General features: G+C 38.8%; 1 protein-coding gene across 3 annotated transcripts in view; it reads left to right on the top strand.

Annotated features, from left to right (window-relative positions):
- The window catches only part of LOC144498640 (adiponectin receptor protein 2-like), a 75,478-nt gene extending 52,139 nt beyond the window's left edge, over nt 1-23,339 (top strand). For all 3 annotated transcript variants that reach the window (XM_078220066.1, XM_078220067.1, XM_078220068.1), the window contains exons 3-8: nt 89-202; nt 9,259-9,430; nt 10,877-11,063; nt 14,661-14,848; nt 19,707-19,900; nt 20,414-23,339. In XM_078220066.1, the coding sequence (XP_078076192.1) occupies nt 89-202; nt 9,259-9,430; nt 10,877-11,063; nt 14,661-14,848; nt 19,707-19,900; nt 20,414-20,542 (984 nt within the window). In that variant the 3' untranslated portion in view covers nt 20,543-23,339. The remainder of the gene's footprint in view (nt 1-88; nt 203-9,258; nt 9,431-10,876; nt 11,064-14,660; nt 14,849-19,706; nt 19,901-20,413) is intronic.
- Nucleotides 23,340-24,818: the final 1,479 nt, after the last annotated feature.

Raw genomic sequence — 24,818 nt, 5'->3', positions numbered from 1 at the left:
ATAAGTACGGTTTAACAAACTATTGCCAACAGCTAACTGGAAACTAGGGTTTTGGTACAATTTTTGAAAGTATGCTGTTACCTTTCAGAATACCATGGAATCTGAAGAAAGTGAAACTGTTGAAGAAGAGGGGTTCATGAGCATTGCTCCACTGCTGCAAGCCCATCACGCCATGGAAAAGATGGAAGAGTTTGTTCACAAGGTAAGTCAATCTAAAGGCATGTCAATTCTGTCATTCTGAAATAATTACCAAGTTTTTTTTGTTATTACTGTCATGAAATGTTTGTGTTGGCTCTTCTAATTAAACCTTTTTTGCCTATCCTAAATTTACCTGTCATTGGTATTATCAAAAAATATTTCTGTTACTTTATATTCTGTACTCTTAACAGTAAATTTGATGTGCAATAGAGTAAAATATTTATGTATCTAATTCTACTCTGATATGTTACTATGGAAGTTTTAAGAAAAATAATTTTGCAGATGATAGAAGAGGAGGCCATCCAGCCCTTCAAGCCTGCTCCGCCATTCATTACGATCATGGCTGATCATCCAACTCAATAGCCTAATCCTGCTTTTTCCCCATAGCCTTTGATCCCATTTGCCCCAAGTGCTATATCCAGCCGGCCTCTTGAATACACTCGATGTTTTGGCATCAACTATTTCCTGTGGTAATGAATTCCACAGGCTCACCACTCTTTGGGTAAAGAAATGTCTCCTCACCTCTGTCCTAAATGGTCTATCCTGAATCCTCAGACTGTAACTCCTGATTCTGGATTCTCCCATCATCGGGAATATTCTCCCTGCATCTACCTTGTCTAGTCCTGTTAGAATTTTGTAAGTCTCTGAGATCCCCTCCTCATTCGTCTGAACTCCAGCAAAAACAATCCTAACCTAGTCAATCTCTCCTCGTACATCATTCCCACCATCCCCGGAATCAGCCTGGTAAACCTTTGCTGCACTCCCTCGACAGCAAAAACATCCCTCCTCAGAAAAGGAGACCAAAACTGTACACAATACTCTAGGTGTGGCCTCACCAAGGCTCTGTATAATTGCAACAACACATCCCTGCTCCTGCACTCGAAACCTCTTGCAATGAAGGCCAACGTGCCATTTGCCACCTTTACCACCTGCTGCATCTGCATGCTTACCTTCAGTGACTGGTGCACAAGGACACCAGGTCCTGCTGCACACTCCCCTCTCCCAATTTACAGCCATGTAAACTTGTCTATGCTTTATTTTGGACAAGCAGTCTGGGGCAGTCAAAAGGTTGAGAAAATTGTTGGAGAGATATAATTAAGTATCATTAGAACATTGGTTGTCTAGTCCATGCATGTGAATAATGTTACCAAAGAAAGCATAAAGATTTGAGTAGATCTATGCAGGATCCCAGAGGTGACATTTACAGGGTAAGAAGAGCAGTAATTGCTGGAGATGTGATAGCTCAGATAAGGAACAAGGGAATGATGCAAGCATAGCCCCATGGAGCTGGACAGCTAAGGAGACATTTGGGAGGAGGATGGGATTGTGAACCATATGGAACACTAAAAAGGTGGAGAAGAACAGGGGAAGGTAGTTCCTCAGAGCATATTGTCTTTGGTTTTGGAGTAATGAAGATCAGTATTGGGCTGCACAGATTTGAAAACAAAGTTTCAGGAGATATGAGCACCGAGATGGGAAGCACTAATCTGTTTGAAGACTTCAGAGAAGGAATGGAGTTATGAATGGGCAGTTGCTAGAGAGGGGTTAAGAGCTTGATGGTGAAAATTGTTTTGAAGGAGTGACCAAAAGTCCCTTGAAGAGTTAATTTATTAACTACATCAGTTTAGCATAGGAGCCAAGGATGGAAGTTGAAATGAGAAGGATTTGAGGGAGTAGGAGTTGTTTAATATGAACTAAATAAACTTGGAAAGATGGGGAAGGTGGTGGAATATGGGCAAGAAGCTAAACAAGATGAGAGTATTGATCTGTGTGTGCAAGCCTGACAGTGGTTGAGATTTGGGAAGGGGAGGAAGTGATGGAGGTAACAGTACAAATGGCCTTTAATCCAGAGTCTGGTTGAAAGGGGAAGTTGATTAAGTCGTTGTGGGTCAAGGGTACCTCATGGTGTGAACTTGCTGGAAAGTCATCCTAGTTGATTGGTAAGGACAGGGGCTTCCTTGACATTTTGGGTTCTGTGCTTGTTGAAGTGGATGGTGACAAACAACATAACCAGAAGAGATTTTTTGATGTGTACATTTGGCTGTTTCATCATCTGTTCCTCCAAATTTGGCTAGGTTCTTGACAGCTGTTCAACTCTTCGGTAAGTACACCAGCCAGTCAAAGTTTTCATGGATTGGATCCAGTCAAGCTAAGGAAAAAGTTCAGCCTGTCTCAAACTTTTTTCAGCTCAGTTTCTCTTCCGGAATGTTTGCCAAGATGGTGCCGCACAATCATTTGATCCTAAATTCATGTGGCTGCATTTTGTTCCAACTGTACCAAAGGAAAAATTATCTGGAATAGGTGCATAGACACACAAAATAGGAGTAGGCCATTCGGTCCTTCAAACCGACTTATTATGCTCATGGTTGATAATCAAATTCAATACCCTGATTCCACCTCTTTTTTTTCTCCCCACGCCCCCCAATATCTCTCTATCCTTTTAGCCCCAACAGCTATATTTAATTCTTTTTTGAAATCACACAACGTTTTGGCTTCAATTACTTTCTGTGGTAGTGAATTCCACAAATTCACCACACTCTGAGGAAAACAGTGCTAAAAGATTGACCCTTTATCCTCAAATATGACCGCCCTAGTTCTGGACTCCCACCATTAGGAACATTCATTTCTGAATCTACCGTGTCTAATCCTGTTAGAATTTTATAAGTTTCTATGAGATCCCCTCGTACTCTTCTAAACTCCAATGAATATAATCCTAACTGACTTTTTCTCTCATGTGACAGTTCTGCCATCCTGAAGTTCTTGGAACTTGTGTGGATAAGAGCAGGCACTGCAAGGTGGAGGAATAAACTGACCACATCACCTTGAGACAGGTGGCTAATCAATTTGGGAGAATAAAAAGGAATATAGTCGTGCTCAGGGACAGTATAGTTAAGGGATAGATACTGAGCCAAGAGCATGAGTCATAAAATAAGTTGCCGGTCTGGTACCAACGTGAAGGACATCTTCGAGTCGGAAAGGAATTTGAAGTGGGACGGCAAAATCCAGTTGCCTGCCAATTTCATCAGTACATAAGAAATAGGGTCTGATGAGGGATTATGAGCAGCTAAGGGCTGGCTAAATTTTAAAAAAACTGAACCTCCAAGATAATCTCTGCATTACTACCTGAGCCATGAGCAAATTGTTACAGGGTCAATAAGATCAGAGTTGAATGCGTGGCTCAAATATTGCTCTGGGAGAAATGGGTTTAAGTAATGACCCTGTGACACCTGTACTACGGAAAGAGGGAACTGTTCTGTTTGGATGGCCTTCAGTTGAACTGAAGACCAGTTGGGACCAGTGTCCTTGTGAATCATAACTGGTGCTGTAGATAAGGCTTTAAATTAAATAGCAATGTGGAAAATTGTCCAGGTATGTCCTGCCCACAAAAAAACAGGACAATCCAACCCTGCCAATTACTACCCCATCAGTCAACTTTCAATCATCAGCAAAGTGATTACAAGAGTTTGTCAACAGTGATATCAAGTGGCATGTAATCAATGATAACCTGGTCACTGAGGTTCAGTTTGGGTTCCTCCATGGCCAATCAGCTCCTGACTTCCTTACAGCCTTAACTGAAAGAAGCTGAATTCCAGAGATGAGATGAGAGTGACTGCTCTTGATGTGGGAGCATTTGACCAAATGTGGTGTGAAGGAGCCCATGCAAAACTAGAGTTAATGAGTATAAGGGGAAAAACTCTCCACTGGTTGGAGTCATACCTAGCACAAAGGAAGATTGTTGTGGTTGTTGGTGGTCAATCAACTCAGTCCCATGACATTACTGCAGGAGTTTCTTGGAGTAGGGTCCTTGTACCACCCATCTTTAGCTGCTTCATCAACGATCCCTCAATCATAAAATCAGTAGTGGGAATGTTCAGTGCCATTTGCGAAGATTCAGATACTAAAGCAGTCTGTGTCCATATGCAGCAAGACCTGGACAGCATTCAGGCTTGGAATGATAAATGGCAAGTAACAGTCTTGCCAGGTAATGACCATCTCCCCATTTCGTTGAATGGCATTGCCATTGCTGAACCCTGCACTATCAACATCCTCCTGGGGGTTACCATTGACCATAAATCAAACTGGGCGAGCGATATAAATACTGTGGCTACAAGAGCAGTTCAGAGGTTGGGAATTCCGCGGCGACTAACTAATCTCTTGACTCCCAGAGCCTGTCCACCATCTACAAGGCACAAGTCAAGAGTGTGATGGAGTACTCTGTACTTGTCTGGCTGAGTGCAGCTTAACATTATCCAGGAAAGAACACCCCAATTGGTTGGCACCCCACCCACCCACCTTCCACATTCACTCCACCACCGATGCAGCAATGTATTCAGTGTACAAGATGCCCTGTCGCAACTCAAGGCTTCTTTGACAGTACCTTCTAAACCCATGACCTCTACAACTTAGACAAAGGCAGTGGATGCATGGAAATGCCACCACCTGCAAGTTCCTCTCCATGCCCCACACCGTCCTGACTTAGAAATATATCTCCATTCCTTCATTGCCATTGGGTCAAAATCCTGGAGTTCTCTAACAGGGCTGTGGGTGTACATGCACTGCAGTGATTCAAGAAGATGGCTCACCACTTTTTAAAGGGGATTTGGGGATGGGCAATAAATGCTGGCCTAGCCAGTGATGCCCATATCCATGAAAGGAAAAAAAAATGAGGAAAGATTGACCATGTTGGGTCCATATATGTTGAAGTTTAGAGGAACGAGAAGTGATCTTGAAGAAATATGTAAGATTATAAGAAGGATGGACAGGATTGATGATGATGATGCTCCTGTCAGGGATACGCATTTAATATGGAGATGAGGAATTTCTTCTCACCGGGTCTTAAATCTTTGCAATTTTGTACCCCAGGGAGCTCTGAATGCTGAGGCATTGAATATATTTAAGGCAAAGATAGACAGATTTCTGAAGTATAGGGGAGTTGAGGGTTCTGGGGAACAGGAAGGAAAGTGAAATTGAGGCCAAGATCAGATCAATTATGATCTCATTGAATGACTGAGCGGAACTAAAAGCCAAATGGCCTCCTGCTCCGATTTGTTATTATTCAGTGTTTACAACAGACCACATTAAATTACATCACCAATTGAATTTTCTGCATCTGCATTTCCATGAACAAGCTTCTCTTGTGAATAGTCAATGACTATTCACTGTGATAATTAGAATCTGATTGCATACTTTAATATCCAATGGTGTGGCAATCTATGTGTAAACTGTTCCTATAATCCAATAGTTATCTCTGTTTAAAAATGAACTTGTATCCAATTGTTGCTTTTCAATAAAAAAATGCAGCGTATTTAAAAGATATATGATGAATAATTTGTATAGGCCAGTAGTAAATCTAGTGAAACATAAATTACTTATCTTTAGGCTTGCAGCCAGTTTGGTGATAGTGGTGTCAATTTCCTCCTTGTCCTGCAACGGTCTGAAATTCACTCAACAGTCACAGCAAAATGAGTTTAATTACATTTGATTTCTCTACACTTAAAATCACTGCTTCCAAAGTAAAATAGCCTGTTATTGGTTTAATATGAGTCTTGTCGGAGTACATATTGAAATGTACCAAAAGGACGTACGAGTTTATTTAAATTTCTGGGAAGTAATATGCCTAAAGTTAAAAAAACTACCAACTGAATTTGTTCCTCCACTTTTGTGTAAGCAGTCTTGTAACTAAGCCTTCATATGCTGATTTTCTGATTTAAGTGCTGTGCAAATGTTCTTATATATTTGAATGTTTGGCATGACCAATAGATAGACACAACACTGTCACAGTACCAGAAAGGAACTGATGTCTGTTACAAGCCCAAGGTCAAATACTTTATACCTCTTTCAAGGTTTATTACTTGTAGTATTCACTTCCCAAATAACCTCATGGAAGTGAGTAAAGGAAAGGAGCTTTTAACTTAAATGAGATGGAATTATTGATCAATTTTATTTTGAGTTGCTCAACTATGTCATCACCATGTAACCAAATATAAGTAGTGCAGACCAAAGATGTCCTTCTATTGAAGTAAAAATTAGGTGTGGAAGTTATTTTAATTCGGATTGCCATGTTATAGGCACAATTCCTAGAATATTGTGTAATTAATAATACCACAATTTGTTCTGAAAAAAAATGCAGTTTGAGGCTTGTGTCTATCAATGTATTTGAGTGAGGACTGGCACAAAGCAGATGTTAGGAACCCGCTATGTATTTCTTATTCAACTGAAATGAAAGTTGCCATAGACCCAGCAGACCATAGGCTGCTCTCCCTTTTGTGTGGAAGAGCTGATTAGTGGTAATTTTAACATGAGGATCACCACCCCTCAGGTGAGAGGCAAGGTTGGGAAGGTGGGACCTACATGAATAACCTCAGCCTGTACAGGAATTGAACCATGGCATTGCTCTGCATCACAAACCAGCTGAGCTAAATCGGTCCCTTTCATCAACTAGAACACTTGGGATAAGGTCAGAAGTAAATGGCCCTAAGCTGAGACCCTTAAACTGCGTGTATAGACTGCAGATATATATGGCAGAAAATAACTCCAGTTTCCCATTCAAGAAGTAAAAAGTTGTATTTGTTCTGAGAAGTGCTAATCTACATTGGCAAAAGGGAACACAAATAACCTGAAATAGTCCTAGAGAAAGTAGCATCCAAAAGTATGATGTGCTTTTAGTGAAATTGAAAACTAAAATATTTAATGAAAGCTGAACTTTACTGAGTACACAGGCAACAATTCATGAAGGTGTGCTGGAACAGTTCTACAAAGTAGTTAAGTTGATGTTGAAAATGGTAATAAGCCGGCAATTACAAAAAAAGCTTAAACAATCAATGAAGTGCAAATAAATTAGGATGAATGAGCAACAAGTTAGGAATTTACAGAACTTAGTCCACGTGTTCTTACTGTAAGATCATAAGAAATAGGAACGGGGTAAGCCACAAGCCTGCTCTGCCATACAGTAGATCACACTTGTCTTCTCCCTGCTTCTTAAAGTGGCTAGACCTTTAAACATACCTGCTTTACGACAGCTAGAAAAGAAAAGTCTTCCTTTTGTCCGTTCACTGCACTTTTCTCAAGGTGAAGGTTGGGCAAGAAAGGTGCAGCTGCATTTTACTGCAAGTAATAGAAGTGGCATAGCAATGCAACTGCTACTCCATGGAAGTTATGGTTCATCTATCTTAAAAATGTAGGCATTGTTCATCTCAGCACTGAACTTTCAAGAGTCACTCTGCTTACTCACTTTTAATAATGAGGTGGAGATGCTGGCGTTGGCACAGTAAGAAGTCTCAGAACACCACGTTAAAGTCCAACAGGTTTATTTGAAATCGCGAGCTTTTGGAACGCTGCCCCTTCATCAGGTGATGAAGGAGCATCGCTCATCTAATGAAGGAGCAGCGCTGCGAAGGCTCGTAATTCCAAATAAACCTGTTGGACTTTAACCTGATGTTGTGAGACTTCTCACTTTTAATAGGAAGGGGAGGAATAAATCCCTATCCTACATAGAGAATAGGAACAGAAGACCATTCTACTGCTAGGGCTTACTCTGCCATTCAGTACATTTGTGTTTGACCTCCTCCACTTTCCCACCCAATTTGCATATTCCTTGATTCCCTGAGTGATTAAAAATATATCTATCTCACCTTTAATTTACTCTTCAATGGAGCATAAATGATTGACCCCTTATCCTGAGATTGTGTCCCTGTGTTCTAAATTCCCCAGCCATGGTAAACAAACTCCGTGTCTATCCTATCAAACCCCTTCAGAATCTTGTATGTTTCAATAAAACCAACTCTCATTTCTTTAAACCCTAGAGAGTATCGTCCCAATTTACTCAAAATCTCATCATAGGAACCAATCTAGTTAACCTTTGCTGCCACCCCCTTTAACCTACATGCAGTACTCCTGATGTGGTCTCACTAAAGTCCTAAATACAATTTTATCTAGTGGAACTTAATTTTAGATTCCTCTGAGATTAAACTCTACTGACACTAATGTCCATGATCTTATGGCTTTTTACAGTCCCCTGGCTTTAGCAGCTTGAGATTGGTTTACTCCTACGTTTCAAAATGCTCACTAATTTTAGCAAATTTTGATTGAGATTGGTCAAAACTGATCGACTGACTGATCTGTAAGTTCTGTAGTTCATCATTCTCTCCTTTCTTGAGCAAGTTTGGTACATCGCTTCTCTCAGTCAAAATAACATAATTTACATATTTAAAGAAGATTGAAATATCTTTTCTACTATCAACTGCTTAAGATGTATGCAGTCAGGGTCCTGTGACTTATCTACCCAGAGCTCAGTCAATTCCTTCTACTATCTCAAACAGTTGTTCTATATTCCAGTCTGGTACATCTACATTCTCTCACTGACTATCAGATAAAGTTCAATTTCTGTAATGTATAGGAATAATAATGGCAGGAAACCAGAACTTCAGCATTGGGAAGAATCTGAACATTTTTATTCCTAAGGTCTTCAGCTAATATGTGTAAATACACATATTTCACCATTTAAGAATGAGCTCTCCAGTTTCTTCAAAGCAGCTACTGAGATGTTTGGCCATAACTATGTTTTGCATATATGTACTACACTTTTATTTTTGCACATTTATCTGATTTGTACAGAAAATGCTGTTTATTTAGTTGACAGTAATGTGGTAGGCGTTTCTTCAATCTGTAAGATTTTGTTTCCTATCAGTTACTGTATGTTTGCATGGTTTGTTTAAAATATACAGTAGAATTTCCACCTTAGAAAGTTCATTGACTAGTGATTCATTTAAAATTGCTGATTTTTAGATTGAACGAACAATTGATGAGAAAGCATTGCTTTTTGATGGAGGTAATATTCAACTTTACCACCTGGATAGCAGCCTGGTGAAGGGAATCACCTGTCTGATTTTCATTCCTTTTGATTTTATTGGAGCTAAAATCTCTCAAATTCCACAACAGGTGGACTACCTGCTCTACCAGTTCAGTTAAAAATTACACTCTCAATCTCAAATTTAGAACGGGGGGGGAAATAGGTGGGAAATGTACTATTGGCATTGTTCAATATAACTGTTCCTGTTGCAGGTATGGGAGGGTCGATGGCGTGTCATCCCCCATGATGTGCTTCCTGATTGGCTGAAGGACAATGACTACCTCCTGCATGGCCACAGGCCACCAATGCCATCTTTTCGTGCCTGTTTAAGAAGTATATTTAGGATCCACACGGAAACCTTGAACATTTGGACACATCTCATAGGTACAGTATACAGCAAAGCAGGTGGCTCAGCACTAACTTACTAACCACTGGTGCATAATATAATGAATGCTTATTGGCATAGTTTGTTGAATTTCGTCTGTTTTGGGGTTAATAACTTAAACAGGAGGCATTTCAGACTTTTATAGAGGAATGTTGGGTGCTGCCTTCCCCATAGTGAGCCACTCAGCTGATACAAGTGCAATAGCATGAGCAAGTGGCTCTGTAAAGATGGATATTCCTTCTAGACTTGAAAGAGTCTAGAGGAAACTGAGGGGGAATTTTCAGTCCTGTGTAATGCACTGGAGGAGGAGATTCAATTCAAAGATATATATTCTGCGGTGGATGAATTTGCACAAATCAATGATAGGTCACAGATTGAAATAACGTATCCATTCCAGTTATTCCCATGACATACATACAAGCATTTGTCAGTGTGTCCAATGTTATCGCTGAAATGCCTGCTAGGAGAGAACCAGCAATGTCCTGGGAACTATTTTATCATTCTTGCTGTTCCCATTATCACCTCATGCTGTTCCTCATGCTCAGTAAGGCTGAGATCTGAACGGGGTGTAGAAGGAGATCAAGTTATTTTTAATTTTCAATGAACTAGCTGAACCCTTTAAAGCTCATTCATTAATTGAACTGTGAGCTAATAATGCAATTAACTGAAACTTGATTGAACAAGAGAGAAAAAATGAAAGACTTCGCTCACAAGACTATACTCTGTTACTGTTTTGAGGTAATTGATTCTATGAATCGTTTCACTTTCCAGTGCTTTGCCTTAGTGAATTTAGACATGTCCTCAGACTTGAGGTCAAACCCACTGTTGTCCACACATACTGCAGTTGGAGGGGAAAATTGAGAAGTGGAGGTTAGCAGAGCAAATCAGCTCCCATCACCACCGCTCACCAGATGTCAATACACATCAACTTTCAGTTGGACAGAAGCAGTATATTTAGAATTCCACCCCCACCCCCCACAAGAGGGTGATGGCAATCTTGAACTTCTTAAAAGAGTGGTAGATGCAGGAGCTCTCATAACATTTAGATGTGCACTTGAATCACCATAGCATACAAAGCTACGGACCAAATGCTGAAAAATAGGGTTAGAACGGATAGGTGCTTGATCGCCGGCACAGACATGATGAGCTGAAGGCCTTTTTCTGTGCTGTAAAATTCTGACTATAATTTGAGATATTCTGCCTAGTTACCCCATTTATTTTTCTGGTATGCTTATAAAAAATCCATGTCACCTGTCTCCTATTTTCAGTAACCAGGTTGTTAGCTCCAATAAAATATTAGATTTGGTTCCAAAATAGTGTTAACTGTACCAATCAACTAAATTTTGTTATGAAGTGTTGATTGATGCATGATGCCACTCACTGTTTATTTCTGAGTGTTTTTGATTCAATTTGTTTGTTACACAAATCTATCTTTTCTTTCTCAGGTTGTCTTTTCTTCCTGGGTCTTGGCATTTTCTACATGTTTAGGCCGAACATATCCTTTGTGGCTCCAGTGCAGGAGAAAGTAGTATTTGGGGCGTTCTTCCTGGGAGCTATACTCTGCCTGTGTTTCTCGTGGTTGTTTCATACATTCTACTGCCATTCAGAAAATGTTTCACGTGTATTTTCCAAGTAAGTAACCATTTGTAAACCAATAACCTGGGATTCATAATTTTAAGTTGCATTTTTAAACTGTTCAATTGAGGGATATTTATTCTGATTAATTTAAATAGGTAAGGATCATTTTTTCATAAACGTATCTTGAATTGAAAGAGGCACATTTGGCTGTGATTGACAGAACAAAAGTTGCACACTGATCTGTAGTTTTTCCTTATTTCTTCCCCTGCTACCACACCAGAACAAAAAATGCTTGGGGAATGAAGACTTTGTCATCTTACAGTTTGCATTTAATCAAGCCTAGCATTAGAAACTACATGTCCATGAACAATGCCCTGCTGACTTATAACTCTTGGTAATTAGGGTACTACAGGATCTTTCAATGTACAAAGAAGAACGTACAGCACAGGAACAAGCCCTTCGGCCCTCTAAGCCCGTGCCAATCATGATGTCCTAACGAAACTTTTAAAAAAACCTTAGTCCGTAACCCTCCATTTCCCCCCCCCCCCCCTATTCATGTACCCATCCAGATACCTCTTAAATGTTGCTAATGTGCTTTGCTTCCACTACCACCTCTGACACAGGTTCAAGGTGAAAGGGGGAAAACTTTTCTTGCAGGCACCCACCACTCCATGAAAAACTTTCCCCCTCTCACCTTGAACCTGTGCCCCTTGTAATTGACACTTCCACCTTTGGAAAAAGCCTCTTGACTATCCATCCTGTCTATGCCTGTCATAGTTTTGTGGACCCCTATCAGGTCTCCCCTCAGCCTCTGTCTTTCTTAAAAACAATCATAGTTTGGTTAACCTTTCCTCATAGCCAACACCTTCGAGACTAGCTCTTCAATCTTAACTCTGAACCATTAATGTACTGACTCTTAAATGTTACATGCAGAATAAAATCCCCTTATTGGGTGTGCTTGCATAATGAGTGGTAACTAAACTTTTACAAACTTAACCCTTTTTCTGAAGTTTGCTACTGCTCCAGCTGCTCTGCTTAATTTGTGTTAAAATAATGAGTTGACCTGTAGACCTTGCCCAATATCAGAAAAGGTTTTTGTCGGTGTTTGCTGTTCTGTGGCCTATTCTGCAGAAACCTGTAAACACTTGGCTTTACTGACTAGAAGCCACAACCTTGACCGTTTTGTCAGTTACTATTATTTCCTGTATTAATGCATCAGTAAGACAAGCTTCACTAAAGTTTGTGTTTTTTTTTAAATGTTGAAGTTAGGTGAGGTAGGAGTTAATATGTAGTGCTGCAACCTGTGTAATTTTTTTGTTTTCATTGATTGATGGAAAAGAGCCGACTATCTTGACTTTGTCATAAAATGTGAATGGTCATTTAGTGAGCCATCCGAATTTGTTTTAACTTTAGTGCCTACTATTTTTGATTGTGTTTCACAGTAACTACTTTTACCCAGAATGATGATCATCTAGGTGATTATCTAAAGCCAGTTTCTTCTGTAACTACCAGCAGTCAAAACAGACTTAATCTAACAACTGCAGAATATTGGTGAAAATAGTTGCATCAATGGTAGTAGAGCAATGATAGGATTAAAACAGTCGAGCTGTCCCACACCTTCTATAACAACTTGCTGTTTTTAATCAAATTTTGACAGTGGGGTGATTGATGCTTCTAGTATGTGCTGACTTGCAGTTTGAAAGCTTCATAAACAATTGCTCCTTCTTAAAAATATGGTGAATTGTAGATAGAAATTTTGACAGCTGTATTGGAAAAAAAAAACTGAATTGATTCCTCCTAATTCCAATTTTTGGCTAGCTAAATGTTGATTTTTATTTTCCTCCTTTGTATCAATTTAATCCTGGTACCATAGCCTATTGAGTAGCTGAGGCAGGTACGATTGTATTTTGTTAGACATAGATGTTTAACTAATGCTCTGCTATGGGGAGAAAAACAAGCGTATTAGTTTTGGATCACCTGAGCAAAAAGCTGGAACAATCTCAAGCCAAATGGCCTCCTTCTGTGCTATGAATTCCTACGATTTCATTGCAATTTTTATACATAGTGAACTAAACAAAGTCTGTTGGTAACTTTAAAGTACCCCTGTCTCCTGTATGTCCAGTTTACACGCTCTGATCTTTCATACATGCATGACACAAGTAAACCGTTTTTGTCTAGTTTCTTTCTTAGTTTCTCATTCATTTTGGAGGACAGTCAGGAGAATGAATTTTCTGTTGCATATTGGATTGAACAGTACTGTAAACCTAATTTCCATTCTTGCTTTTTAACTAATGGACAACCCAGTTTGGGATGGTGAAGATGACTGAGGGCAGCACAGTGGTTTTAGCACTGCTGCCTCACAGCGCCAGGGACCCAGGTTCAATTCCAGCCTCGGGTCACTGTCTGTGTGGAGTTCGTACGTTCTCCGTGTCTGTGTGGGTTTCCTCCGGGTACTCCGGTTTCCTCCCATGCTCCAAAGATGTGCGGGTTGTGTTGATTGGCCATGCTAAATTGACCCTAGTGTCAGGGGGGATTAGCAGGATAAATATGTGGGGTTATGGGAGTGAGGCCTGGGTGGAATTGTGGTCAATGCAGACTTGATGGGCTGAATGGCCTCTTCTGCACTGTAGGGATTCTATGACTTGCATGGTATGGGAATGAGGGATGTGTAATATAATAACATACCCTCAGTGAAGGACCAGGGAACAAATTGTAAATCCATTAGAAACAGTAGCTTGGCCCTATTTAACCTCACTGAATCTAGAAATACCTTGTGCAGTCTTTGTTTCCAATTGTTCTCGACTACAGAATTTTGGCAACCAGCAACAATTACTGGTTTAACTATCTGTTAGGTAGACTAACAGGGAAGCATGGCAGTAGCCAAGAACCTCCACATAGGAAGAGGGAAGCTGGATGGGCAATTTTCCCTGGGCTACTCTCACCCCCTTGGTGGTTGATGACAGGTGGTCTGCCACTCTGCACCTTGGATGCAAGAAGTGTGTGGTAAGCATTGAGGACATATGTAAGGCAAGGTGAAAGGAGATAACCCATTCCCTCAAAAGAATATATTGAAAACTGGAACATTGTGAATTTCCTTTTCCATGTGAGCAATTATTAACTTTGGACGTTTTAAATTGTTTTTCACTGATGATTAGATACTTGGAAAGTTTGTTAGCAACTCTTCTAATTTCAGATTGTATGCTGCAAGTTGATAATAATATTCCATGCCTTTCGACATTTGTTTTCATTTGGAAAGATCATTTTTTGGTCATATAAAATTTTGTGCTGGGAGGGAAGAAAGAGTTTGGAGAATGAAAGAATGTGGGTGTCATTGCTCTTTTTGTGAGAAATGGTACACATCTTTTCCTACTTGCCTACATTTCAGTAGCTAACACTGATCAGATATGCTAACATTAGATAAGCAAGTTGAAACCTCAGTCAGAAATTTGATTTTCTTTCCCGCTGTGCAAATAAAATGATTAGTATTAGAAATTAGATGATTTGGAAGTATTTGCTGCAAAATGTTATGGTTCAATCTGGATTTCTTTTTCTCTTGGGTTAACTTTTTTGTTTGGTTTTCATTTGCATGTAAATTTATCATACCTGTGAGTTTTGTATTGCTACAATTAATCTAATTTCTTGTTTCCTCAGATTGGACTATTCTGGTATTGCACTTCTAATAATGGGCAGTTTTGTTCCATGGTTGTATTACTCCTTCTACTGTAACCCCCAGCCATGTTTCATTTACTTGCTTGTTGTCTGTGTACTTGGCATCGCAGCAATTATAGTTTCCCAGTGGGACTATTTTGCAACACCACAGTACAGAGGTGTACGAGCTGGTAAGTTAATCAGAATTTCAACTTATAATAGTTTGCTGATGTAACCTTGAGGATTACTTGTCTTTTCTGTAATATTATCAGTAGAAAACTCATGATGATGTAAGTTTTTTTGGTGGGGCTGTTGAAGCACGTGTTTAGTTTCTTTGCCTAGTTTCTTAAAGTATTTAGGTTGGTCAAACATGCTCGTTAATGCACGGTGTAATCTTGAAATACATAAACAAGTTTAAATATCAAAGACCCTTATAATTTTTGAACCATCACAGTTAGGTCATTCTGAGGATATGGTAACTTGTTGATTATGTGCCTGGACTGATGATCCAGAGGTACAAGTTTAAATCCCACCATGGCTGACAAATTTAAATTAATTAAATAAAATCTGGAATAGAAATTTAGCATGTAATGGTGACCATGGAACTTTACCTGGTTCACTAATGTCCTTCAGTACAGGAAATCTGCTACCCTTGCCTGGCCTATATGTGACTCCAAACCCATGGTAATGTGCGTGATTCTTAACTGCCTTCTGAACTGGCCTAGCATGCTACTATGTGATATTCAAGAAGGTGGCTGACCACCACCTTCTCGAGGGCAATTAATGTCGGTGACATTAACATCCCATCTTGTACAGTAATCTGTGTTTTAGCATATTTTATACTGAAATAGAGGACAGAGATGATGTAAGCACTCGGCTGAACCTTGAACTTCTGTGACACATTTCATTATAAAACATGCAGGTATACTCAAGTTTTAAAAATGTTAATACGTATCATTATCACAAACAACTGCCTCACAGTAAATAGCTGTAGTGAAAATTAAATTTCTCTGCTGCCAGTTTCACAATATTACTTCAATAAATGCTGTTTAGCTGGTTGCCTTGAGGTAGCAGTGCTTCTCATAGTAAGTATGACCAGCTGTCACTGGCACTTCATTTTCCTCTCTGGCTGCTTAGACTACCCCACAGGGAAGGAGTAAAATTCTCACATTTCAGATTTACACTTTCCCCATCCATCTGGAAAGATTTAGAGGCTAGAAATGAAGCATTTGGGGGAAAAAAAACACTTGTATACTTGCACATAGAATAAAAAAGAATCTTGATGGTTTCTGTCAACCTTGTTCCATATTATGCTTTATAGTTTCTCATTGCAATGTAACAATGATTTTTGGATTCCCAATGAAGTACCATGTCCCATGTCTTCCCTTGTGAAAATGGAATGCTCTGAAGAAGTAAAGACAAGTGACTATTTGCAGAAAGTAGTCCTTTCAGGCAAAATAGAGTTGATCCTAATTTCAGTTGTGCTTTTCAGAGTAATACAAAATATTTGCACCCGCATTCCAAAGGGTCTGTACCCTCTGTGACATCCTGCTGCAGCTTTCTATGCCAGCACTGGCAATGAAAAAAACTGCCATGTTTCCTTCTGCCTAGAGCCCCAAACACTCCTCTTAGGCAAAGTAAGTTGGTTGTACGTCTTTCTACTTAATAAACTGTGTTCACTGTACACTAGGGAGACCAAACACATTAAATGACTGCTTTCCAGAACGCTTGGATCTGCCTGCAAGCATTGGTCTCCGCTTCCAGTTACCTGTTACCCCGTCGATCTCTTTGTCCTTGGTCTCCTATACTGTTCCAATGATATTCTGCATATGCTCACGGAACAACATCTCTACTTTTTAAGTTAGGCACTTTAAGCCTTCCAGAATCAATGGAGTTCAACAATTTCAGATCATAACTTCTGCCCCCAATCTTTGGGGTGGTAGCTGTTGGTGATGATTAGGAAATGGCAGAATCATCAACAGCTGCCTTCCAAAAGATTGGGAGCAAAGGTTATGAATTATAATTGTTGAACATTGAGTCCGCAAGGCTTAAAGTACCTATCTGAAAAGATTGTGGTGTCGTGCTTCAAGCTTATGTTCGTGATGATTCTACTATTCCCATTAATCATCTTTATATCTTTTATTTTTTATTTACCGTTGCCACTCCCTTTAACCTTGCGCCATCATCCCTTTTGTCATTGAATCTCTCCTGCCTTCCCTCCTCAGAGACAGTCCCTGTTGTTCTCCATCTGCCCTTCACCACTTTGTGTACTTGCATAACATCTGTCACATCTTTAACTTGTTGTTAAAAGTTCATTGACTTGAAATATCATTGCTGTTTGTCTCTACATGGATGCTGCCTGAACTGCTGAGTATTTCCAGCATTTTCTGTTTTTATTTATTTCAGATTTCTGGCATTTAGCTTTTGTAACCGAGGTGTTAAGTATCAATTTGGTAGTTGCCACAGTGACATTGCCATGAACCTGTTTTATTACTGTGTTGGGGCGTGAAGCTAAATCTCCCTATCATGATGTTTGGATACTACCCTCATCCTATATTGAGTTCTTAACATTTGGTAGAAGGGAAATTCTTTTCATACCCTAAGCTGACTCTTAACAGAGTGTCAGTTTTCAGGTGAGTCAACTTGGACACCATCCAATGAAGACTCCCTTTATCTTGCAGAGCCACGTTAGGCAGAAAGTGGTTTTTTAATATGTTGAGACTGCTAATACTGTGGTGCTGAGCCCACTTATTACAGGATGGATTCTCACTGCCAGCAGTGCCGCAGAGGGACCTGTGCAGGTTTTATAACATTTATTTTATAACTTTTATAGTCATTTGATAGTTGTGGAAGTCTCTGTGCCACCATAGTGCAAACCTCATTGCGAGCCTGTTTTGAGTAGGATAAAATATGGTGCAAACCCAATGAAGCTTGTTTCCATCTGGCACCAGATATACTGCTATCTGTGGAAGACGAGCTAAATCTTTTGAGGTAGTGCTCCATTCCTAGCATATCTAGGCCATTTGTAATTCATAAACATTTGATCAATTAAATATCCCTCCTATAAGCCATAATCCAATTCTAGTTATCAGACCAGCTATTTTATAATGGAGTTAAATCAAATAGCTTAAAAGTTGAGTTTGATCAGATTATCTCTAATATCTAGGGATACCAGTGGTAGAATTCACTTCAAATTGTAATCCAATACAAATTTCCATTTATAGGAACAGGAGCAGCCAATTCACCACCTCAAGCCTGTTCCAACATTCACTGAGACTGTGGTTGATCTGTATCTTAACTCCTTCCATTGACTTGACTCTATATCCTTTAGGACCCTTGGCTAGAAAACATATCCATTGATCTCTCTTTAATTTAGTTGAACTAGCATATACTAATTCTTGCAGGAGAATTTTCCACATTTTGACTACCTGAATATATATCTCTCTTGAATGGCTTGACTCTGATTTTAAGGTTATATCCTTTTTCCTAGTCTCCCCACTCTTTCTTTACCCTATGAAATCCTTTCAAAATCCTAAACACCTCAATCAACTCAACCCATAACCATCCATAATCCAGGGAATACAAGCCAATTGATGTAATCTATTCTCATTTAACTCTTGAAGCCCTGGTAGCATTCTGGTGAATCTTTGTTGCCTTTCTTTCAAGGCTATTTTCTTTCTAAGGTGTGGTGCCCAGAACCATGTAGTGTATTTTAGGTGTTTTTAACCAAGGCTTTGCATAGCTATAGCAAAACGTCTTCCCATCTATATTCTACTCCTCTACTTATTAAGGCTAATATTTCATTAGCTATTTTAATTTTGTGCCTGATTACTACATTTTAGAGATCTGTATACATGAACCTGGATCTCCAATGTTCCGAGCTTTACTCTGTTTAAATAATGTATTTCTCTCACTCTCTCTCACACACACATACACGTTTTGATCCAAAATGGATGACCTCATTTACTAGGAATGAAATTCATCTGCCACAATTTCGCCCACTCAATCTATTCTGCCTAAACTACTTACTACATCACTAATCTTTTTCAGTTATTGGCAAACTTAGATATTTGGCTCTCTATTGCGCTTTAAGTCATTAATTAAATGAAGTGATTAGTTGTAGCCCCATGTTGGACATTATTAAACACTTCCTTCCAACTCAAGCACATACCCACCATCCCTAATCTTTCTATTCTACCGCCTAACCAAACACCGAAATAAGTCAATAAAAAACTATCACTGGGGATATTGTCAAAGCAACAGGGTTGAGTTCAACACAAACACAGAATATGCTGGAAAATCTCAGCAGGCCTGACTGTGGAGAGAAGAAAGCTAACGTTTCAAGTCTGAATGTATACTGTCTGTCAGACCTGCTGAGATTTTCTTTTTTTGTTTCAGGTTCCAGCATCTGCAGTAATTTGCTTTTATCTTGGGGTTGAGTTCAAATTGATTTCACTGCCTCATTTTCAAAATGATTTCTCAAATCAAAATGAAATCAACATATTTCAGTTCCTGTTTCTATTGATGCATGCCTATATTGTGCACTATCACATATTTATCCATGACATATTTATAAGGCCATAACTCTCATTTGCGTCAATGTGATTAACCTACTTAATTTTTTTTTAAAAATGTGCTCTTGTTTGGAAGGAAAAGATTTGTTTGAAGATAATGTATTTAGTACACTTTATGGTTGAGACAGCTGGATAGGCCAGTAAGAACAAACAAGTTATAAACGTGGAATGGCGGGTGTAACATCATATTGGAACTTGCCCTCTGGGAAACACAACTGTTCATCCAAAACTGGGATTGATCTCTGGTTTCTTTCTTCAAAATTATCACCGTTGTATCCCCAGAATGCATTCTATGTTTTCATGTTGACAAATAAAATACTTGATTCAAATTAGCTACTGGACTAGTTTCCAGGCACCTGATATTGATAATACTTGATTAAGTAATAGGAAGTGAGCGGCTTGCAATTAAGCTGTTCTAATTTGATGTTTTTGCATTTAAACAGTGACTTCTTGTCTGTCTTCTGTTTACCTCTAGGAGTTTTTGTAGGATTGGGGTTGAGTGGAGTTGTGCCTACCCTGCACTTTATGATATCTGAAGGATTTTTCAGGGCTGCTACAATTGGTCAGATTGGCTGGTTATTCCTGATGGCAGCATTGTATATCACAGGAGCTGCCTTATATGCTGCCCGTATTCCTGAACGTTTCTTTCCTGGAAAGTGTGATATTTGGGTGAGTAATTTGTGATTGCACTTGGCCCCATGCTCAATTTCTGATTTTATAAATCCTTGTAATACTGGAGAACTTGCTGCTAAAATATAGTGGGCAGGCATGTACAGAAAGAAAATTGTAAAATTATAGAAAACACTTTAAAACTTTTCAACAATAAAATCTTGCATCCCACACCCATCTTCTTGTTTCTGACATTTTTAAATAACATCTCTTCCTTACATAGAGCTCCAGGTCATTCTGTATTAATCACAATTTACGATCTCACTAAAGAGGTAAAATAGGTATTCTTCACCTTATATCAGTTTTGATAAGTATAGCAGTAACCACAGACATCTTAATTTGTATAACTTGTGGTTTACTTAAAAATTCTGATACTCTACCTATTAAGATGCTCAGAAACAAACTTTTAGTAGAAAAGCTGCAAATTTAAAATTGGTGTGCAGGTTAATCGAACATTGATACTTTGTTTATGTTCTTGGATCTTAACTTTTGATTCTGCTTTTGTTTCCACAGTTCCATTCTCATCAATTATTCCATGTTCTGGTTGTGGCTGGTGCATTTGTCCACTTTCATGGAGTCTCAAACCTTCAGGAGTTTCGTCATGGTGTTGGTGGCGGATGCACGGATAATGACTTGCTATGAAACTGATCTCAGATTAGATTTGCAGTGAAACTTTGATCAATGGAATTGGAGATAGAATAACTGAAAGACCTGTTCTGATCATTCATACCACAGTTGTAATTTGGGTCAATCAATCCAAAATTGCGTGTTTCACAACCAGTGATCGATTTTCTCACTTGTTTTGGATGATGCTGTAATGTCCATCTATGCCTAAAAACTATTGGTAATCAGATGAACAGGAACCAACTGGAAGGATGAATAACTAGATTGAGCTTCATCGGGAATACAGGACTACAGCTTCATCAGAATGATGTTTTTCCACGGTGATCATGGGTGGTCAAAGGAAGTAACACTGATAGTAAAGGACAAAGCCACTGTGCTTTAAGTCAGCACATGAAGGGTTACCCATGCAATCGTCCAACTAGTTGTAAAATCCCAATTAAAATATGTAAATTATAAATTATAAGCTAGTATGTAATTTACATAATTGCTGAATCTGAAGCAAAGTTCTACTTTTACTGAATACCGTATTTATTTCTATGAAAAGATATAAAGTGGAAAAAGAATTTGAAGGAATTAATATTTCTGAGCAGGGTCTGCTGCTTGTAACAAAAAGGTCCTTGTAAATAAGATTTCTAACTTTCAGTTAATTAGAAAATTTATATTATAAAAGACTTTTGTACAGAAAGCATTCGCAAGAGTACCACACACTGTTAACTTACATTGCACAAATTGGTAGACATCACTTCAGGTAGTAGAAAGATGCTAGTATAAGAAGCAATGCAAAAAAGCCTTCCATGTGATGGCTTGCCCACTAAGTGTGCTCTGAGGCCTGGTAATTTTATTTTCTATTCTGCCGTATGCTATGCTAATAGATAGCAGTGACCGGTGAAATCAACTTGAAGCAGGCGTGTGCAAATTTCTACTGATTGTGCACCCAGTTCAACCTGTAAGGAATTATGTGCCTGTATATGTATACATATGTTTTATTGACATATTCATGCATATATGAGCAATTTTATTTTTATTGTTGTGATGTTCTGTGCATGGGTTGGGGGTAGTAGGACTTGTCACTACATTTGTTGGTTACTTTGTAAATGGTTGGTGTAAAGTGATATAACTGGACTGATGCAGTTTGTTTTCAGGTTCAGTTAGAATTGGAAATCATCAGTTTTAAAGCACATTTTCAGTTTATTTTGTGGATATTCCAGCAAATCTAAATTACAGAAATGGGCAGGTATTTTTATGGTTTCCTTTATTATTGGAGGACTATGGTGTAAAATTGCTCCTTTCCTCTTTTCTGACCAGAGCAATAGTGAGGAATCTAAGCACCAAGGTTTCCATTGACTTACATGTTTTGAACAAATAAATCTACCCACTTTATTTCATTTAACTCATCACTGCACTCCAATCGCATTCAGATGCGACAGCTTTTGTTATCTACACAGCTGTAATGATGACAGTTACTTTTTATGATTGGAAGTTTTCAGTGGAAATGGCGGTGAAATTTTTTACACTGACAAACTATAGTCAAGTTACTCAGTATTAATTAGTGCTCACTTTGGCACTGGATTACCATGGATAATTTTATCTTTCTTTCCTTCCCCCTCTTCCTAAATTATTGAAAGTTGCTCTGGTATTTGGATTTGTTCAAGCTGATTGAAGTGCGTACCATGGAGGAGTAAAGATGAACCTAGTTTCTGTTTGAGCATGAAGTAATATTGACTGAAGTATGAAGAAGCTTGCAATACTAACTAAAGTGATGCATTATGGGCAAAAGGGGAGAAACAGTATAGTAAATAACTGAAGTCTTAGCTCAGCTTCAACAATATAAAGTACTCAACTTTGAGATACTCATATCCAATTCCCACCATTTAAAGGTATCAAGTTCATAAAACTAAAATGAGAGGTTATAGGGTTCTTTAAGGGAAGTTTTTCTTGATAATTCTAACATTTTAATATTGCTTGATCTTTGTTTCCTTCCCTTCCATTCCACCTTTTTAAAAAAAAAACCCACCAGTACATTATCCTGCCATGCAGCTAGAATGAGTGCTGGTGGAAGTATCAAACTTGGAATGTAGTCTTTAAACCTAGCCCTACAGGGAGAAAAGTTGTCAGGTTTTGGCAAGAGCAGATATATGAACCCAAGTGTTAAATGTAATGGTTCAATTTCTTATGTTGGACATAATTAATTTGAAATGAGTTATTCAGAGATATCTTAAAAGATGGGTAAAAATGTTCACATCTGCTCAAGTTTCATTCATGCACAGAAAAATGGCACCTTTGTCCCCTGTGAATTACCTGAGGAGGATTAGAATTTGACTCTTTCAAATCTAGACTTTTGGTGTGTTGAAATGTTGCCATGCTGTTTCCACGAGTGTATCTGAATGATTGGAATTCTTTGGGATTCTAATTTTTCTTTTTGTCAAACAGAAGCTACCTGAAAAAAATACACATGCACATGAACACATCTGGTCTGGAAATGAAGTACCTAAATTACCAAAATGAGAAATCTTCTAAAATTGCAATTCTACTATACTTGGTTTTCTTGCATTACTTACACAACACTTGCTGCTTAGCTTGGATAAGAGTTCCCAAGAGTTTGCTCTATGCCTTATTTGGATCAGTTTTTTTTTGCTTGCTGTGAGGGTGTTTTATAGTCAATAATATTTCATTTTCAAATAAAAAGAGGCCTTGTTTATTTTATTTTCCACTGCTTTACTTCGAATGTCTCTAGATTATATATTGGCTGAGGGTGCATAATTGGATTTTTACTTGATGTAACATTTAATTCATCTAATAAAAAAAATATAATTTTTTTTGTCTGGTTTTGTGGCATCAGTTTGATTTAATAGCAACCAATATTAATATATCTGGTAATTATTGAACTTACTTTATTGTCCAAGTTGTTCTCTTTCTCCTCTCTCCTCCCAACAAATTCTAGACTGTAAAGCTGAACTCGCGCTATAAATTAATTCCCAGGTCTGTGTTGCAGAAGAGGAGGAGGGAGTAGAAAAAAAATAGAAAGGGATAGGGTGATATTTCTCTAAGTTAGTAAGTCACTCAGTCCAAATGAGATGCATCTTGGGTTGCAGAGAGAAGCTCCAATAAACATGCCAGAAGTTCTGATGACAGTTGTTCAATCTTTGGATATGGGAGGGGGGGTCACAGGACTTGGAGGATTGCTGGACATGTCTGTTCATAAAAAAGGGAAAGGAATTAACCTGGTGTTTCCAGGCCACTCAGTCTAACAATAATGGTGGCAAAAGTACTAGAGAATATTGTCAAGGACTAAATTAATTCTCACTTGAAGAAGCATTGTAAGGGGTAGCCAGCATGGTTTGTGAAGGGCATACTGAATTCTTTGAAATAAGTGGGTCACTGAAGGTAATATGGCAGGTATGTATCAAATTAGGTGGTTGTAACTTGGCATGTAATCAGCTATGGGATGGGAGCCAGAGAGCAGAGATGTTCGATGTTTTTCTTACCGAAGTATGCTGTGGAGGCTGCCGGGATTTAGTATTATGGATTTGGGTCTAAGAGCACAATTTCAATGTGTGCTGATAATGCAAAACTTGGCAAGGTATTAAGTGGTGTGGAGGATAGTATCAAACTTCAGGAGGATATACAGACTGGTGAAATGGAACGACAAATGGCAAATACAATTTAATGTCAGTAAGTGTGAAGTCATGCACTTTTGGGAGGCGCAGCATGGAACGGCAGCATAATCTAAATGGTATATTTTGTGTGGGTGCAATAGCCGCGGGAGTTGGAAATGTGTATTCAAAGATTTTTGAAGGTTCCAGCACAAGATAAGGTGATGAAAGAGCTCATGGAATACTTGGGCACTTTTGTAAATACAGGTGTTGAATATAAAAACAAAGAAGTCATGTTTAAATCTATAAATGAATGAAAAAGTCTCAGCTGGATTATTGTGTACAATCCTCAGCATCACACTTTCAAGGCCCTGGAGGGAATGCAGAGGAGGTTTATCGTGATACTGGCATAAGGGATTACAGTTAAGTGAAGAGAGATTAGAGAAACTCAGATTTTCTGCATTGTAAGAAAAGTCAAAGGGGAGGCCTAATTGAGGTTCTCAAAATGTTGAGGTGTTTTGATGGAGCAAGTAGGGAGAAATTTTCTCTGGCAAGTAAGTCAATAATGAGGGATCATAGACTTAATTGAGTGGAAGCAGGTACCATGGTAACTTGCAAAAGGTAATAAGACACATGCTTGAGAATCTCGAGGATTTATTGGGCCAAAAGCTTAGTTGCGAAGACCTTGCAAACACGAGTCC

This window comes from Mustelus asterias, chromosome 9 (assembly GCF_964213995.1).
Source record: "Mustelus asterias chromosome 9, sMusAst1.hap1.1, whole genome shotgun sequence".
Classification (NCBI taxonomy): domain Eukaryota; kingdom Metazoa; phylum Chordata; class Chondrichthyes; order Carcharhiniformes; family Triakidae; genus Mustelus; species Mustelus asterias.
This window is presented reverse-complemented; position numbering and strand designations above follow the sequence as displayed.